This window comes from Mustela nigripes, chromosome 6 (assembly GCF_022355385.1).
Source record: "Mustela nigripes isolate SB6536 chromosome 6, MUSNIG.SB6536, whole genome shotgun sequence".
Classification (NCBI taxonomy): domain Eukaryota; kingdom Metazoa; phylum Chordata; class Mammalia; order Carnivora; family Mustelidae; genus Mustela; species Mustela nigripes.
This window is the reverse complement of record NC_081562.1, coordinates 55,401,642-55,421,640: the sequence shown is the minus strand read 5'-3', so window position 1 is coordinate 55,421,640 and position 19,999 is coordinate 55,401,642. Positions and strand designations below refer to the sequence as shown.

At 35.5% G+C, this 19,999-nt stretch overlaps 1 protein-coding gene across 2 annotated transcripts in view; it reads left to right on the top strand.

Moving 5' to 3' along the window:
• The window catches only part of LRP6 (LDL receptor related protein 6), a 167,728-nt gene that overhangs the window by 69,258 nt on the left and 78,471 nt on the right, over positions 1-19,999 (top strand). For both annotated transcript variants that reach the window (XM_059402617.1, XM_059402616.1), the window contains exons 4-5: positions 17,733-17,929; positions 19,687-19,818. In XM_059402617.1, coding sequence (XP_059258600.1) covers positions 17,733-17,929; positions 19,687-19,818 — 329 coding nt within the window. The remainder of the gene's footprint in view (positions 1-17,732; positions 17,930-19,686; positions 19,819-19,999) is intronic.

Below are 19,999 nucleotides of genomic sequence, written 5' to 3'. Positions count from 1 at the left end.
GGTCTCTGTTTAAAATTGGGGCATAATACAGTAGAGGTAATTCTACAAATGGGATAGACATCTTCTGGAAGTTAAGATAAGAATAGACCTTGGAGTACCCAGGGAAGGAATAAACTCTGTATGCCTTTAGTCTTCCTTCAGTGATCAGTGTTTTGATTTTTGCTTTTGATAGAAGCATGTAGCAGACCACAGTACCTAGTATTTTTTAGGAATTCAGTGAATGTGGGCCAGATGATATTATTTATTACAGAAGAATAATTGTTTGCAGTTCTTTATGAAAATGGTGCTTTTGACTAGTCATTAGCAATGCATGATATTTTTAGCTACTCTTCTGGTGATAATGGATTTGTCCTTAAACTTCTACACTTTGAGTTCTTTTTGAGACGAACACCAATACATTTGTCAGAAAGCCTTACAAATACTTGAGGAATGCAGTTTGGTCTTGGAAGGAGTAAGCTAATTGATCCTCAGTTGAGAACAATATACTTAACCTTAGGTCAGTTACTTTCTGCAAAGAAACCTCACACAAAAGTAAAAAAAAATTATCTTAACCGGTTCAGTTCTGGGAAAAGCTACATAATTGTTGATTACAAATATGAAAAACCCACATGAGCTGTACAATTTCCATGATGAACTTCAAAGATTCATTTCTGCCCCTCTTCCTTTAAAGAAAATAAATAACAGGAATTTATAGTGTATACTTAGTTATTTACATTTGTATATCTCCTTTCAAACAGTCTTCATATAAGCTGTGCAATGTAGCTTTAAGTATCATTTGCCTTTAGACACAGGTTACTCAAAGCTCTCATAGGCATTTCCTAACATACATTAATATTCCTAAACACTATCTCTGCAGAAGATACATCACCTGTAAGAGTGTTATGTGCTTTGTGAGATATAAAATTCATAGTTCTTTGATCTTCAGTTGCAACAGGGGGAAAACTTCAATATATATCTTTGGGAAAACTACAATATTTAGTTTTTAAGAAAATTGTCAAGGTGCGCCTGGGTGGCTCATTCAATTAAGTGTTCAACTCTTGATCTTAGCTCCGGTCTTGATCTCAGGGTTGTGAGTTCAAGCCCCGCATTGGACTCCATGCTGGGCATGGAGCCTGCTTAAAAAAACAATTATTAATATACAGTTGACTCTTGAAAACAAGGGTTTGAACTGCACAGGTCCGCTTACTTGTGTATTTTTTAAATAAATACAGTACAGTAAATGTATTTTGTCTTATGATTTTCTGAATAACATTTTCTTTAGCTTACTTTATTATAAGATATAAATAAAGATACATATACAAAACATTGGTAAATTGGCTATTTATGTTATCAGTAATGCTTCTGATCAACAGTAGGCTATTCTTGTTAAAGTTTGTGGGAGTCAAAAGTTATGTTTGTATTTTCAGTTGTGTTGGGGGTCATTGCCCCTAAAAGTTCCAAAGGAATTTTTGAATGTGTGTGTGCACACTTAAAAAAAATAAACAAAAAACAAAAACCCAATTGACAAATTAAATCTAAAGTTTGTCTGGGAATGTCTAGAATCTATTAAAATAGTTCAGTTGATTTTATCAAGGTAAAAAAAACATAGCATCTTTCAACTTGATTTCAAGATTTACTGTAAAGCTAGAATAATTAAAACAATGAGGTATTAAATCTAAGGATAGAGACCAATGGCACAGAATAGATTTCAGAAACAGGTGCACGTATAGGTAACTGATTTTAAAGTAGATATCAAGGGTGTAAATAAGCTATTTTAACCTGCCTTGACAGACACTGAAGAAAAATAATAAACTTGAACATCTTTAGGGAGGGGCGCCTGGGTGGCTCAGTGGGTTAAAGCCTCTGCCTTCAGCTCAGGTCATGATCCCAGGGTCCTGGAATCAAGCCCCGCATCGGGCTCTCTGCTCAGCAGGGAGCCTGCTTCCCCCCGCCCCCCTGCCTGCCTGTATGCCTACTTGCGATCTCTATCAAATAAATAAATACAGTCTTAAAAAAAAAAAGTATTAAAACTAACCTCTTTAAGGAATAATAAAAGCCCTCTGTGAAAAATAATTCCTAACAGCTAGGGTCAGGTTTTTTTGTTTTCCTTATTTTATTTTATTTTTTTAAATTTATTTTCAGCATAACAGTATTCATTATTTTTGCACCACACCCAGTGCTCCCTGCAATCTGTGCCCTCTATAATAGCCACCACCTGGTACCCCAACCTCCCACCCCCCGCCACTTCAAACCCCTCAGATTGTTTTTCAGAGACCATAGTCTCTCATGATTCACCTCCCCTTCCAATTTACCCCAACTCCCTTCTCTTCTCTAACTCCCCATGTCCTCCATGCTATTTGTTATGCTCCACAAATAAGTGAAACCATATGATAATTGACTCTCTCTGCTTGACTGATTTCACTGAGCATAATTTCTTCCAGTCCTGTCCATATTGCTACAAAAGTTGGGTATTCATCCTTTCTGATTGAGGCATAATACTCCATAGTGTATATGGACCACATTTTCCTTATCCATTCGTCTATTGAAGGGCATCTTGGTTCTTTCCACAGTTTGGTGACCGTGGCCATTGCTGCATAAACATTGGGGTACAGATGGCCCTTCTTTTCACGACATCTGTATCTTTGGGGTAAATACCCAGGAGTGCAATTACAGGGTCCTAGGGAAGTTCTATTTTTAATTTCTTGAGGAATCTCCACACTGCTCTCCAAAGAGGCTGCACCAACTTGCATTCCCACCAACAGTGGAAGAGGGTTCCCCTTTCTCCACATCCCCTCCAACACATGTTGTTTCCTGTCTTGTTAATCTTGGCCATTCTAATTGGTATAAGGTAATACCTCAATGTGGTTTTAATTTGAATCTCCCTGATGGCTAGTGATGATGAACATTTTTTCATGTGTCTGATAGCCATTTGTATGTCTTCATTGGAGAAGTGTCTGTTCATATCTTCTGCCCATTTTTTGATAGGATTGTCTGTTTTGTGTGTGTGGAGTTTGAGGAGTTCATTATAGATCCTGGATATCAACCTTTTGTCTGTGCTGTCATTTGCAAATATCTGTTCCCATTCCCATTCTTGACTGTTTTCTTTGCTGTGCAGAAGCTTTTGGTTTTGATGAAGTCCCAAAAGTTTAATTTGGCTTTTGTTTCCTTTGCCTTTGGAGACTTATCTTGAAAGAAGTTGCTGTGGCTTATATCGAAGAGATTACTGCCTATGTTCTCCTTTCGGATTCTGATGGATTCCTGTCTCACGTTGAAGTCTTTTATCCATTTTGAGTTTATCTTTGTGTATGGTGTAAGAAAATGGTCAAGTTTCATTCTTCTACAAAGAGCTAGCTGTCCAGTTTTCCCAGCACCATTTATTGAAGAGACTGTCTTTTTTCCACTGTATATTTTTTCCTGTTTTGTCAAAGATTAATTGACCATAGAGTTGAGGGTCCATATCTGGGCTCTCTACTCTGTTCCACTCCCTTGTGTCTGTTTTTATGCCAGTACCATGCTGTCTTGGTGATCACAGCTTTGTAATAAAGCTTGAAATCAGGTAACGTGATGCCCCCAGTTTTATTTTTGCTTTTCAACATTTCCTTAGCGATTTGGGGTCTTTTCTGATTCCATACAAATTTTTGGATTATTTGCTCCAGCTCTTTGAAGAATACTGGTGGAATTTTGATTGGAATGGCATTAAAAGTATAGATTGCTCTAGGCAGTATAGACATTTTAACAGTGTTTATTCTTCCGATCCAAGAGCATGGAATTGTCTTCCATCTTTTTGTGTCTTCTTCAATTTCTTTCATGAGTGTTCTCTAGTTCCTCGAGTACAGATCCTTTTCCTCTTTGGGTAGGTTTGTTCCCAGGTATCTTATGGTTCTTGGGGCTATAGTAAATGGAATCGATTCTTTAATTTTAGGGTCAGGTTTTTAATTTAAGGTTATTAAAGAACACTTTTTTTTTTTTTTTTGGATCAGTGTTATTTAGCAGCTGTAGGGAGTGGGGCAATGGTTGGAGGCAAGTCTAGGAGGATGGATGGAAGCCAGATCATACAGGTCTAGTATTCTAAGAAAAGGCATTTGAGTTTTATCCTGAAAAGTAGTTGGGAGTCATTGCAGATTCTCAAGTAGCAAACTGACTTGGCTAGATTTGTCTTTTGGAAGTCCCAGGTTGATAGTTGTATAGAAAATGGTTTGAAGATTATTTATAATTAGTTCACTTCCTTAAATCTTCCAGTAACTCATCGTTATTCTCAGGTGAAGTACAAACTCTTCATTGTGACTTAAATGATCTAATTCCTTTGTCTCACTTAGGAAAAATGGTCTCACCAATTCCTTCCTTACACACTAAGACCTAGTCCTAATGAACTACCTGTAGCTCCCTGAAGATATATCTTTGATGACTCCTTTTTCTACTTTGAATGGCTGGTTAGATGGAAGTGCCATTCCTTTGAGAGGGATTCAGAAGAGTAGAATAGGTTCCTTTTACTTCTCTTTTTTTCTTTCTTCTCTTTTTCCTGTCTTTTTTTTTTTTTTTTTTTTAAATGTAGGAAGAGAGTGAGGTTGAGTTCAGCTTTAGACATGTTTGCAGTTGAGTTGCTTAGAGAAAACTATGGTTATGAATTCTGGAGAGCTTTGGATATATGAGCCTGCAGCTCAGCAGAGCAGCCTCACAGGGAGAAACAGATTTATAGTCATTATCAAGTTAAAGGTTATTAAAGCCATGAACTATAAACATAGGGGAATTTTGTATCAGTACCAGAGACTTAGGCAAAGATAACAAAATACCAGAAACCTTGAAGAATTTCTGCATGGTTCAGGATTGAAGGATGTCCCAATCTGACTGAAATGTTGTGAGATTAATCATCCATTTTTGTCTGGGTTTCAGGAAACCCCTTAGACCTAGGCAGACTGACATGGTTCATTACCTCCGGAACTTGTGTAGAATTGACTTCTCAAAGAAACAAGTTGAAGAGATTTGCCCAAATAAGCAATAATAACCTCATATCTCCAGAGATGATGGCTGGAGGTAGGGATGAGGAGGAGGAGGGAAAGGAGGTGGTGGGCTAGGGTGAAAGTAGGCCTCATCTGGATTCTGTTAGTACTTCTGGGAAATGTACCAGGTACTGAAGGACACATGTATTATGGCAACCATACTTGACATGATTGAGCACGTTAGGCAAAGATCAGAGGTGTAGTTAAAGCTGGTTGTGAATGAGCACAATGGTGTCAGAGAATAAGCAGACTCACGACAGTAACAGATTTTTTAGGGTTACCAGAAACATGGGAAAAAAATACACGAATATGCTATTATTGCTAGCCTCAAATTCTCCCCCTCTGTGCGTGATTTGATTTCCAAATCAGTCTACGGCCATACCACCCTGAACGCGCCCGATCTCGTCTGATTTCCAAATCAAAGTAAAACTGCAAATGAAAATTTATTTACCTTCTCTCTTCTTGAACTGAAAACCTGGACCAGGAATTTATAGGCTATAACAGAATTGATCTCAACTTCCAATAAAGTATAGACTTTTCTCTAAAATATAAGCAAATAGAAAACAACAACAACAGAAACAGGGCATAAAGAAGCTACTACAATCCAAAGAATGACCTGTATCAAGGAACCAGAAGAAATGACTTCCTGTAATCTCCTGTAAGATAGTGGAGAAAAAAATTATCAGAGTTCAAGAGGACACAGTATACATGCAAATAGAGTATGCAAATGTAGTATGAAAGAATACATTTAAGATCAGTAAAAACAATGATAGTAAACAGCATGATTGTTTAAAACATTTTAAGCAGTGAGGACTAAAAAAAAATCAGTGGAAGAGAATTTAACCTTGAAAAAATCTCCCAGAACTTGGAGAAGCAGAGAAGAAATGATGGAAGAAAAGATCTGAGATCTGATGGTTGATGCAGGCAGGTGTTGTTCATGTGTTAAGGCAACAGAAAGGCATAAGATATGCAAAGAATCAAAATAGACTATTGCCATTTGCTCTCTCTGAAAAAGTTACTTGATATGCTTTAGAATTAAAATGTAGAGCTTGGGCGAGGAAGTCAGATAATTAAATATTTGTGAAGAATGAAACCAGTTAAACGTGAAGCTAAATCTTGTAATTGCTGTTAAAACAAAAGTGTTTTTAAAACTTAGACCATGTGATATTTTGAAATAGAAAATAATGACGTGCATAATAAATATCAGGTGTTATCAGTAAAAAAGAGAAATGATGGTGGGATGATTAGATGAGGAAACAGGGCCTGCAGTTGTAAAATCATCTTAACATCTTCCCTTGTATGTAGGGCTCTCAGGATAGATATACTGCTTATTCTTGCAGTTGATAGCTATCTAAATTGGATCAAATATGATTTAAAAACATAACGATAATTGAAGTTGAGTAAAACAGTTTGTATATCCTCCAAATACCTAGAAACATAAAGGGAGCATGTAAACTCAATCTAGTGGGAAAAGTCTGTGAAAAAGAAATGGGGGGAGAGTAAGGAAGGAATAAAATGGACAGCATAAGAAAGAGTAGGATCCAGCAGTTATGCTGTTAAATATAAATGCAACATACAGATTCTATAATCTGAATGTTGAACAGTATCTGCTTTTAACCATACTGCCATTTTTTTCGATGGCATGATTTTAATGATTTCCAATGTCACACACAGTGTATGTCTGCATCTCTTATTATTTTTATTACATTAAGTTTAAGAAAAAATTTTGTCCATTTTAAAATTTTAAAATGTTTTACTTATGTTAATTGTATTTTTTCTTACTGATAAAAGCAAGTATTTTCCACAGTGTTAATTATAGTGGAGTCTCAATATTCATGGTACTTAGTTCTTTAAAGTTGTTAAAAACACTGAGATAGTGAATACAGAATCAGTGCTCTTGGAAAATACAGAATTAGATTGCTGCTAGCTTATGGTTAAAATATTTTCATCAGCTGATCATTTCATAATCTTTTAATGTAAGTTTCTGCTTAAAAACACTTGAATATATAATGTTGAGTGTTGAACAATAAGGATGTTTAAATTATAGCACAGTCATTCAATGTAGTGTTATATAGCTAAAAGAAATGTTTAATGTTTAATGTTTAATAACATGATAAAAATCTTTACAATGCCTTGTTAAATGAAAACAGGTCTTTATGATGCCACAGATTTACAAAAACTCAATTTTGTAAAAAAAAAAAAAAATCAAGAGGAGAGGGTGAGTTAGTCTTTTCAAAATAACTTAACCATTTTTCTCAAGGCAAATTAACCACTGTTGAGAAAGATGGACTTTGGGGTCTTGTTGCATATATTCCCAATGAAGAAGCTCAGTAATTTGGGGTGCTAAATGCTCTTTATTCTTGGCTTACTGCAGGTGCCTTCATCATTTCTTGGTTTGGCTCAGCTTTTTTCCTTCTGTCCTTCGGGGGCTATGATTTAGAGCAAATGGATTTTTACTATATTTTAAATTCTGAACCTTATTCGTTAGTTGGTTTCCTGTTGTACCTTAACTGTTACAAAAATAGAAGCCAGTTTTTCTGTTTCTAGATGTTTGGGAATTGGCTTGTATTGGTATAGATACATGTACGTATTGTGTGCATGCTTTAGTAAAGGACTAGAAAGATGTTCTTTTCATTTCTCTTTCCAAATTTTCATGGGGAACATACATGAATTTCTTATATAATCAGGAAAAAAGAATTACTTTGGAAAGAAGTAAATACCAGATTTTGATGAAATGATTTAGATACCTTTAATGTTTCTCTCTTTCTATTTCAGATACAGTATTTACTTTACTTCTGTCTGGCCTACCAGACACAGTATAGTTCCTTCATGTGATCCCCAGTTAGATGTATAAGACACTATTCAAGTTGTTTGCCCATTTTTATTTTTTTAAATTTATTTTATTTTATTTTATTTTATTTTTTGTTATTTATTTGACAGAGAGAGATCACAGGTAGGCAGAGAGGCAGGAAGAGAGAGAGAGAGAGAGAGAAAAGCTCTCAGCTCTCTGCTGAGCAGAGAGCCCTATGCGGAACTCGATCCCAGGACCGTGCGATCATGACCCGAGCCGAAGGCAGCGGCTTAACCCACTGAGCCACCCAGGCGCCCCTGCCCATTTTTAAATTAATGCATTTTTCGTAGTTTTAAGAATCTCATTGTATTCTGGAAACACTTTTTTGATTACATATATGATTTAGAAATAATTGCTTTTCAAATTGCAGCTTTTGTTTTCATTTTCTTATTGGTGTGTTTTGAAGCACAGAAGTTTTTTATTTTGATAAAGTGTAATCCATTAGCTTTTTCTTTTGCTAAAAGAGTTTTTGATGTCTTTAGAAATCATTGCCTAACCCAAAGTCATGCAGATTTACAGCTTTGTTTTCTTTCTAAGAGTTTTATTGTTTTAACTCTTGCATTCAGATTTATGCTGCATTTTCTGTAGGGCATCTTACACTCTTATGTCAAATTTATTCTCAAGTATTTATTTAGTTATTTTTTTGTGGTGTTGTGGATGAATTATTAATTTCAATTTATGTATTCTTTTAAGATGCCACATCTAAATGAAATCATAGAATATTTGCCTTTCTCTGACTTATTTAATGTAGAATAATGTCCTCAAGGTCCATTCATGTTGTTGCAAATGACAAGATTTCCTTTTTTTGGGGGACTAGTTGAATAGTATTCTGTTGTACACACACACACACACACACACACATTTTCTTTATCCATCCATTTGTCTATAGACACTTAGGTTGTTTCCGTGTCTTGGCTTCTTTAAATAATGCTTAGTGAACATGGGTGTATAGATACCTTTTTGACATAGTGATTTCATGTTTCCTTCAGATATTTACTCAGAAGTTGAATTGCTGGATCATCTGATCCTATTTTTAATTTTTTGAGGAACTTCCATACTGTTTTCTGTAGTAGCTGTACCAATTTACATTCCCACCATCAGTGCACAGAGGTTACCTTTTCTCCACATTCTTGCCAGCATTTGCTATCTCATGGTGTTTTTGTTTGTTTGTTTGTTTGTTTGTTTGTTTGTTTTTGTTTTTTTGGTTAATGTGTGCCTAGCCCTGTGGGCCCTGTGGAAAGGTCTACTGGGGCATCCGTGGTTGAGCTGATTTATCATTTTCCTTGTCCCCATAAGGAAACATCTGCCTCTTTTCCTCACTCTTTAGTATTTTCTATATTTAGAATCATGGCACTTATGAATTAATGACAGTTTTACTTCTTCCTTTCCAATCTAGATGCCTTCTCTTTGTGTTTGATAGTACTGATTAGAACTGTTACAGTGTTGAATAGAAGTCATCCTGCTTGATCCTGACTTTCGGGGAAATAATAATAATAAATTCATATTATAAAATTATATATAATTACATTACACATTATAATTATATATTAAATATATATTTGATATATTAAATATAAATAATATGTTTATATTTATATATTTGTTATTATTATTATTTTGCCATTGAGCATGATTTTAGCAGTAGGTTTTTTTGTAGACACCTTAATCAGGTTGAGAAAGTTTCCTTCTATTCCTAGTTTCTTCACAATTTGTACCATGACTGGATATTATATTTTGTCCAGTGCTTTTTCTACATCCACTGAAAGATCATGTGATTTACTTTTTATTTTTTATTTTTTGTGAACATGATGAATTACATTAATTGTTTTTAGTTGTTAAATCACTGTTGCATTCTTGGGGAAAATTCCATTTGGTCATGGTTTAGAATCCTTTTTAGATGTCCCTAGTTTAAGTTTGCTGACATTCTGTTGAGGATTTTTATGTCCTTATTCATTAGAGGTGTTAGTCTATAGTTGATTTTTCTTATTCTGTCTTTATCTGGCCTTGGTTATTAGTATAATACTAACCTCATGGAATGAGGTGGGAGGTTCTTCTTCCTCTGTTTTCTGGAAGAGTATGGGATCGATATTATTTCTGCTGCAATATTTAGTAGAAGTCATCAGTGAAGTTACCCGGGCCTGGGGATTTCTTTATGGGAAGATTTTAAATTATTAAGTCAACTTCTTTATTTGTTCTAAATCTTTAGGTTTTTAAAAATTTCTTCTTGAATCACTTTGGTTAACTCGTTTCTTTCTAAGAATATTTCCATTTCGTCTAAGTTGGCATAAAGTTATTCATCATATCTTCTTATAGTGTAAGGTCAGTACTGACGCCCCTCTTATATTCATGATCTTATTCACAAATTTCCCAATTTACATCTTTTCTTTTTCGGGGAGCCCAGTCTACCTTAAAGATAGTCAGAGTTGTGGATCTTTTTATAGAATCCACATGCAGTTTTATTGACTCTTTTTCTCTACTGTTTTTTTGTTTTAATATCTCATTGATCACCACCTTAATATTTTAATTTTCTTTCTTATGCTAGCTTTGCATTTAGTTTGCTCTCCCTCCCCACTCCCAGTTTCTTAAGCTTACAGCTTAGTTTATTGAACAGGCACTTAAGGGGTAAATTTATAGAATTTACCCTAAGCACCGCTTTAGTGGTATCCTATATATTTTTTAATAAATGTTTTATTTGTTGTATTTTCATTTCCTTTTACCTGAAATACTTAAAAGAATTTCTTGTGATTTCTTCTTGGACTTTCTTATTGCTTATTGAGAAGACATTAAGGAAGAATTTAGAAAAATTTAGAATTTAGAAAATTCTCATTTATGGATTTCTCAAATTTTATTGTTGTTGGTTTATTAATGAATTTTGTAGTTCTCAGGAAATATACCAGTTTAAATTGGTTGATAATGTTCGGATTTCCATATCCTTGATGATGATGATGATTATTATTATTATTATTATCCATATCCTATGTCTAGTTCTTTTTTTTTTTTTAAGATTTTATTTTTAAGTAATCTCTATGCCCAATTTTGGGCTCAAACTTACAACCCTGAGATCAAGAGCTGCATGCTCGAGGTGCACCTAGGTGGCTGGCTCAGTCATTTAAGTGTCTGCCTTTGGCTCAGCTTGTGATTCTAGGGTCTGGGATCAAGCCCCACCCACATTGGCCTCCCTGCTCAGCAGGGTGTCTGCCTCTCCTCCTCTTTCTGCTTCACCCCCAACTTGTGTACTGTTTCTCAAATAAATAAATAAAATATATTTTTTTAAAGTTGCTTGCTCTATCAACTAAACCAGCTAGGCATCTCATTTCTGTCTAGTTGTTATATACCTCTGTGAAAGTAGGGTGTTGAGATCTTGGACTACGTCTATCATAGTTTTCATTTCTGTCAGGTTTTTCTTCATTTGTTTGAGGCTCTGTTTTTTGTTTTTTGTTTTGTTTGTTTTTGTATATGTTTATAGTAGTTTCTTCTTGATGATTGGAATCTTTGTATAAAATGTGCTTCTTTACCTCTTATATATTTTTTGTCTTAAAGTATATTTTGTCTGATAGAGTCACTCCGTCTCTCTTAATGGTTACTGTTTACAGTGACCTTTTACTCTCAGTTTGTATCTGTGAATATAAAATGTGTCTCTTGTAGACAGCATATAGTTGAATCTTGTTTTGTTTTACCTGGTCTAAAAATCTTTGTCTATACATAGGGAAGTGTTTTTTTTGAAAAGGAAAAACTGTCTATATTTAAGGTGCTCAACCTTTTAGGGTTTTTTTTTTTTAATAGATTTTATTAATTTATTTGACCGAGAGAGTACACAAGCAGGGGGAGTGACAGGCAGAGGGAGAGGGAGAAGCAGGCTCCCCGCTGAGCAGAGAGCCCAGGACCTGGGATCATGACCTGAGCTAAAGGCAGAGAGAGAGGCTTACCCAACTGAGCCACTCAGGTGCCCCCAACATTTTGTCTTTTGATTGAAGTGTTTATTCACATTTAGTTTATTAATGATATGCTTGGGTTTACATCTGACATTTTGATGTTTGTTTTTTCATATCCATTTTTGGGATTTTTTTTTTTTTTGGTTCTTTTCTGCCTTCTTTTGTATTAAGTATTTTCTAATAGATAATTTCTTTGTTGATTTTTTAATTTAATTTTTTTTTCAAGAGTGGGAGAGAGAGTATGGAGGGGCAGAGGGAGAATAGAGACTCTTCAGAAGGACCCATGCCCAGCACAGATCCCATCTTGGGGCTCAAAATCACAACCCTGAGATCATGTCCTGAACCGAAATTAAGACTCAGACAGTTAACTGACTGCCACCCAGGCATCCCAATTTTTGAACTATATATATATATATTTTAATTTTTTTAAAGATATTTAAAAATTTATTTGACAGATCACAAGTAGGCAGAGAGACAGGCAGAGAGAGAGAGGAGGAGGCAGGCTCCCTGCCAAGCAGAGAGCCCGATGCGGGACTCGATCCCAGGACCCTGAGATCATGACCTGAGCCGAAGGCAGCGGCTTAACCCTCCTGAGCCACCCAGGCACCCCTCTTGAACTATATTTTTGAGAATAAAACAATTTTAGTGATTATTCTAAGAGTTACAATATGCATTTTGTTAAAATCAACTTTATATAAACTGAGTTACTTCCTATAAAGTATAGAAATTTTACTCTAGTGTTTCTCCATTCCCTCTCCCTTCCTTTTTGCTATGATTGTTATTTATTTACTTATTTATTTATTAAAGATTTTATTTATTTGACAGAGAGAGAGAGAGACAGCAAGAGAGGGAACACAAGCAGGGGGAGGAGGAGAGGGAGAAAAGGCTTCCCACTGAGCAGGGAACCTGATGTGAAACTCTATCCTAGGACCCTGGGATCATGACTGAGCTGAAGGCAGATGCTCAACTGACTGAGAGCGACCCAGGTGCTTGTAGGCTTTTTGTATTAAACTACATATTTGCTGATTCTGGTACTTCCTAATTCTCAGGTTACCACTCAGGTTACCATTCGGTCATATCCTTGCTCCAGTATAATTCTGCTCTCCCCTGTCCTTTGTATTTCATATCTTTTATTTTTAAATTTCTTCTCCTATTTCTTTTTGATCTTTAAAAATTTCTCCTTACGGATGCAGTGTACAGCATAATAACTGTAGTTAATACTGTTGCACGACATACAGGAAAGTTACTGAGAGTAAATCCCATGAATTCTCATCACAAAGAATATTTTTTAATTTTTTAAAATTTAAAATAAAAATTTTTTGATTTTTTTTTTGAAGTTTCTACATGAGGTGATGAGTATTAGCTGAACCTATTGTGGTAATCATTTTATAACATATGCTAATCAAACCATCATCGTGTATGCCTTAAACTCAATACAGTGATGTATGTCAATCATTTCTCAGTAAAACTGAAAAAAAAATCACAAAAAAAGAAAAAAATTTTCATTTTCACTTTGTTTCCTTATTTGTGTGTTTATTGTGTCTTGTATTATTTCTACTTTAAACTACATTTCTGAAATGATTTATTCTTTTTTTTTTTTTTTTTTTTTTTAAGATTTTATTTATTTATTTGACAGAGAGAAATTACAAGTACACTGAGAGGCAGGCAGAGAGAGAGAGAAGGAAGCAGGCTCCCTGCTGAGCAGAGAGCCCGATGTGGGACTCGATCCCAGGACTCTGAGATCATGACCTGAGCCGAAGGCAGCGGCTTAACCCACTGAGCCACCCAGGCGCCCTGAAATGATTTATTCTTATTTTTCTTATTCTTTCATCAGTTCTGTCACCTCAGTTTTGAGGTTTTTAATTTTAATTTGTGTTACTCTTTTGTGTTAAAGTATTATTTTGCAATAGGTTATAAATTTTATTTGTTCAAGAGCCATATATTTCTGGCATATTTTAATTGTCTGTAGAGATAAGATTCTTCTCTTTATTTTTGGTTTTGTTTTGAATATTAACTTTTTAAATGGGATTTCCCTTAATACTTCTTTTGTCGTACTTTCATATGTGATTGTATTTCTTGAACTCGTCAAAGAAGGCAGGGTGCATCATAACTTTTGTAATTTCACAGAACTCTCGTTTTGTGTGTGTGTGTGTTCTAAAAATGGCAGCTTGCTTTCTGATGTTTCCTGACTCTGATTCCTTCTCCCACTTTTTTTTTTTTACCTTATTTTTCCATTATCTTGCTTGTACCTGTCATTCTCATTTTTCATTCTACTCCCAGTAATTTATCCTCAGTTTGGGGCTTTGTCTGGAAGGGAGCCCTGGAATGTCAGCTTTGAGAGTTCACAGTGGGGTAAAATGCACTAGCCCCATTCAGTGCCAACCATGAATTCATTGTATTCAATCATTCTTGGAGTGGCCAGAACCCCTCCTAGTCAGCTGATGTTCTCATATTTGTTTGCCCTACTTTTCATTGTTACCTATCTTGTGTGTTTTCCTGTTCTTAGGTCTCTTGATGGCCCTGTTTTTTTTTTTTTCTTCCTTTTTGATTCCTCCTGCAGATACTGATGCCACTCAGCTCTTATGGCTCTTGGTAGTTTGCCATACCTTTTTGGATTTTGGGTTTTGTGGTAATATTTTTTTACTTGGCTCTGTTGTGAACGTTGTCCATGGGTTTTGGTTTTGCTACCTGGTTGTTGTGTTTTCTTGTGGAGGGCTTGTGGAGATTTTCAAACCTGTGCTGCTACCACTGGGAGCAGAGGTATATATATATTATGTATTATAACAGCTTCACTACGATGAGGGAAGCTCCCTTCCAAAGTTAGGCTCACATGTCAGAATTAATGACAGTAGTGCTTTGGTATGACCAAACAAAGATTTATTACCCACACAGGTGGGGGAATTCTGAAACAGGGGCAGAGGACAGCGTTCTGGGAAGAGGTCCAGAAACAGAGAAAGTGAATTCAAGTGCACAGGTGTTCTGTAAAGGATAAGTCCAGTTGGTACAGAATTTGAGAGAGGCACCCACCAAGCATGGAATATGAAAGAGGCAGCAAGTGGCTTATGTACTTGGGGGTATTGGTGGGATTGAGCCATTTCAGCCACACGGCTGAAAATGACAGACACGGGGAAGGGATGTTACTCAGAGGTTGTCAGCACTAAATCAAAGTATCAACAGCAGTCTCAGTTTCTTTTCTTTTGTCTTCATATTGGAGATCCATATTTTAACTCCTCTTGTTGTGACATACTGCTGAAGAGCTGGGCTTTGATCTTTCTGCCATGTTTGTTTTTGGTATCCATGATCAACTCCTCCTTAAAGAAACAAGTTTTCAGGGAGAAACCAAGAGATGGGCCTACTTAGTAATCCTAACCAGAGAGATGAAAGATGAAGGCTATGTACAGTTATTTCCATTTTCAGGAACAAGTCACCATTGGTTGGATGAATCAATAAATGCCCAAAAAATATGTTAAGAATAAGAGATAACAGGGCGCCTGGGTGGCTCAGTGGGTTAAAGCCTTTGCCTTCAGCTCAGGTCATGATTCCAGGGTCCTGGGATCGAGCCCCACATTATCAGCTCTGTTAATTACATATATCATTTAAGATATTTAATTTTAGGGGTGCCTGGTTGGCTCAATTGGTTAAGCGTCTGCCTTTGGCTTACGTCATGATCTCAGGGTCCTGAGAATGAGTCGAGTCCCACATTGGGCTTCCCACTCAGTGGGAAGTCTACAGCTCTCTCTCTCTCTCTCTCTCTCTCAAATAAATAAAATATTTTTTAAAAATTTAATTTTATCAAGCATTTCCTGAGTACTGAGTGTCTAATCATCCCATTTAATTTGTGCACAGAGTTGTGTGAGATCTTGGGAATATAAATAAGCCAGAGTATAGTATTTACTTGATTCTAAAATGATATTGATTTTAAAAACTTTTTATTGATTTATAGACTAAAACAGGAAATGTACACCTCAGTTGTAAAATGTTACCCTATCTCAGAAATACTAAAATATTGAAAAAATGTATCCTAAAATTGAGGGATTATTCGTGAAATGTTTATTAAGTACCAGACATAATGCTAAATGCTTTTGCGTATATTATCATTTAAACTTTATAGTAACTCAGTGGGGATAGATTATTATTTTTCATTTGTAGATAAAATAAAACTTAAATAATGTAAGTAATAAATGTCAGAGGGACATTGAACTCTGGTCTATCTGATTTCTTACTGAAATATAAATGTTTTTAGTCAGTATATAAAGTGTATATCTTTTATAAGTGTGTCTTTTAGGGAGGGATTTTGTTTTTACTGTTTGTTTTCCTGGATTTACTTCATAGGGTGAATTTTAACTTTTTATTTATTAATATATAAAGGACTTAGAGGGCTTTTTTTCTTCCCAAAGTTTTTCAAAGATTTTATTATGGAATTTGTAGTTCTTTAGGGTACTTAATGAAATTCTAAGTCATTTATTACTATTCTTCCTTTTCCAGTTGTGTAACTTCTTTCTTGGCAGCTTCTCAGAACTCTCTTACCATACCGAATTTTGATAGATTTTAGTGTGAAATATGTAGACCTCATTAAATTTGGACTTAAACTATGATATTATTCCTATAATTAACATAACCACTTTGGTAAACTTAATAAAGCCGTTCATTTAAAAATTGGAAGAAACCACCTCAGAAGTTGACATTGTGACAGTTCTTTTGGGGAAATGAAAAGGAAAAGTAATCTGCTACGGGAAAAAGAAGAAAAATGAGAGAAAATTGTGGTGACGTGGGCTGGCAGAGTAGGGATGAGTGTCTAAAATAGAAAATTTGTTTGGTAAGCCAGTCATGCTAATCTTGTATTCAGTTTTTTAAAAATCTGGCCTGAATTTAAAACACCTTAGGCTAGGACCATTCCATGTGCATAACAGATATTAACTCTGCCTAGATAAAAATTACCTTACTGCTCTTGAATTTAATTTTGTATGCTCGTGGTCTCTTCAGTATTTGAGATCATCAAGTAATGTCCAGGACCTTAAAAACTGGATTGTATTCCCTACAATATGTGATGTTGTTTCTTTCTCTTCGGTTGCTTATACTTTCCATTCCTCCCTCCCAGTCTGTCTATGAAAAGATTATATTTGACATTGGGTAAATATCAAAGAATTTTTTTTTCTTGAATGTTATTTTGGAGCAGAACATGATTTGTTTGTTATTCAGGAATATTTACTGATAACTCTCCATGACACTGCAAAGTTCTGTGGTTGAGCACTAATCAGGCTCTCTGCCTTTCCTTTCATATAGTATGGATTGCTTGTGAGATTTTTGGGTCTGTTTTGTCTCATGAACACAAGTGGCAGCACTTGGTGTTTGTTTTTTTGTTTTTGTTTTTGCTACCTGACTTGTGGAGGTTAAGTCACTATATAGCAGAAAGTAAGTAGAAGTGATCCTTTACTAGAGCTAGACTGGGGTTTGCAGAATGAGATCCACCAAAACACCTTTTTTAGCCTCAGGTATATGTTTTTACTTTCAGTTACCAAAACCATAGGAAATGATGGAAGAAACAGGCTCAGATTCTTTGTTTTTACACATCAAGAAGGGGAAAACCTATTGCAAATTTAAATTACTTCACAGTGCCAACTTCAAACCTGGGGATTTTTCTTTTTGTTCACCTAAGAACATGAATTTTATGGAAGAATGGAAGATGTGAGTCCAGAGATGGGAATTGACAGCAGTGCTAATACTTGAGCCTTCTCTCTGCTAGTTTGTAATGAACCTGGGGCCTGTTGCCAAGTACTTGGTTGGGAGTTTTGGACACTATGAAAATATATTCAGATTTATTATGTGGCTTATTTTTCATCGGTGTATTTGACCTTAAGATTTGTGTTACTTAGGATTTGTGTGTGTTATTGTGGAAAACAGGATGTTTTAATGGGAAGAATCAAGTTTTGATAAAATTTAGAAATGTTTGAGTTTTTCTGTTTTTGTTAATAGGCAGGCAGTGGTTAAAGGTTCCCTTCCACATCCCTTTGCCTTGACATTATTTGAGGACACATTGTACTGGACTGACTGGAATACACACTCCATTTTGGCTTGCAACAAGTACACTGGCGAGGGTCTGCGTGAAATCCATTCTAACATCTTCTCTCCCATGGATATACATGCCTTCAGCCAACAGAGGCAGCCAAATGGTAAGTGATCTTGGTTTTTAAATTGCAAGTTGGAATAGCTTTAGCACTCAGATGTCTGGCTTTAGTGAAGGCAGGAGCAGAGAGGTCATATCCAAAGGTAGTGGGAAGGAATTAAACATGGGGGAAATGTCAAAATGTAATTCAGGTTAAACAGCAGCCTAAGCCATTTGTAGTTTGTTATCTATCACTATTGGCCACCTTAATTCCTTTGTTTGGATCTGGGGTTATGGTGGTTGAGAAGAGAGAAATAAAATAAGAAGCTGAGATAGCTAAGCTTATGTACAGATGCATTTCTTTATATTATTTCTCTCTAGTGTGTTTTGAAAAAGAAGCACTTTTTAAAAATAGAAACCTCTGTGACTCTAACTGGTGAATTTAAGTTCCTTAGGTTTCCTGATGAAATACCTGCTTAAACTTTTCTGTGCACATTCCCCTTCCAACCTTTCCCTTGCCCAACATTCCCCCGCCCCAACCTTTTTTCTTAGTTTTGCTTCTATTTTTGGTCAACCTATGCAGTGACTTGGACTTCGACTGCTGGCAACAATTTTTTATAAGAGAGGAGTAGAACTAGGTTTAAAAGGAATATGAGAATGTTAAGTGTTTGGCACTTGTATATAAATAAATGTCTGGCATGTGTCTAAGTATATTTCAGATTGTATTCCATAGCCAAAAATAAAGGGTATTTTGATTGTGCATTGCTTTGTATTAGCTCTGTCCATTTAGGGGGAGATAGTTAAATAATATATTATATTGGAATCTGATGATCATGAGTCCATAAAAATGTTTTAAAATATATGTGCTACCCTTTTTAACAAATGCTGTATGAATTTTTTATTATTATGGTTAGCTGTTAGGAGAGAATTTCCCTGTTTTTTTGTTTTTAATGGCACTGTTGAACCTTTATGTTTTACTAGTTTCAAAATTTGCAGTCATCATTGCTTTACGTTTCATATTTGGTTGGTCTCCATCTTATGTTGTTCTTTTATGAATATTATTTAAATCCATCCCTTTCCATAGTTTTGACAAAAGTGCTAATTAATCTCTGCTTTTCTGTTTTTCCTCTTTTAATCAACCATGCCTATCCTTTCCAGTTAATCTTTCCAAAGTGGATTTTTTTACCATTCTAATTACCATGTTTGCTTTCAGTGCCATCCACCACAATTTGTTCCCATTCTCTCTGCTCACTCAGCTCTAGTTCTTATTAGTCAACAGAAATCTGAATATTTAGTTAGACTATTTGCCTTATTATTTTTACCCGTGTATAGCCTTCAAGCTCTTACTCATACAGTTTTACCACATTTGAAATGTCCTCCTATCTTTCCTATCCTTCAGGGGTCCTGTCATGTCCTGTGTCCTCCATGAAAGTTTTCTTCTTTAATTCCTAGTGATTTACTTTCTATTTGACTCTATAGTTACTTACGGTCTGTCATGTGCAAGATAGCGCTTAGTTTCATTGTTTTGTATAATTTTCTAGCTTGTTAATTTTGGTGTACTGATTAGATTGTAAGCTCTTTTAGGGCGGGGGACTCCTGCTTTATTTCTTGTGTATTCCTCTTTGGGTACAGAATGCTAAGTCATTTCTCACTGATTAATTCCCTTCCTTGCAAATGGTTTGGTAGCCAAGCACCTGGATGACATTTGGTAGTAATTTCATTTATCACAGTTGCTCATGTTATGGTTGTTAACCTTTGTGTACCTAGAGAGAGGGAGGGCATCCATAATCATTGGTATTAATCAATGTGATTTATATTTGACAGCTACAAATCCATGTGGAATTGATAATGGTGGTTGTTCTCACTTGTGTTTGATGTCTCCAGTCAAACCTTTTTATCAGTGTGCTTGCCCAACTGGGGTCAAACTCCTGGAGAATGGAAAAACCTGCAAAGATGGTAAGAAGATGGTCTCCAAGAAGGAAAAAATTCAGATAACAACTGAAATTCTTTATGATTTATTTTATTTTTCTATAATAATTTCTGTAGGTTACAGTATTTGGGAGACTAGTTGCTTGATCTTTGTCGTCACAATCAATTATATAACGAGTTGTTTTGTGTTTTTAGGGCATCTCTTTAA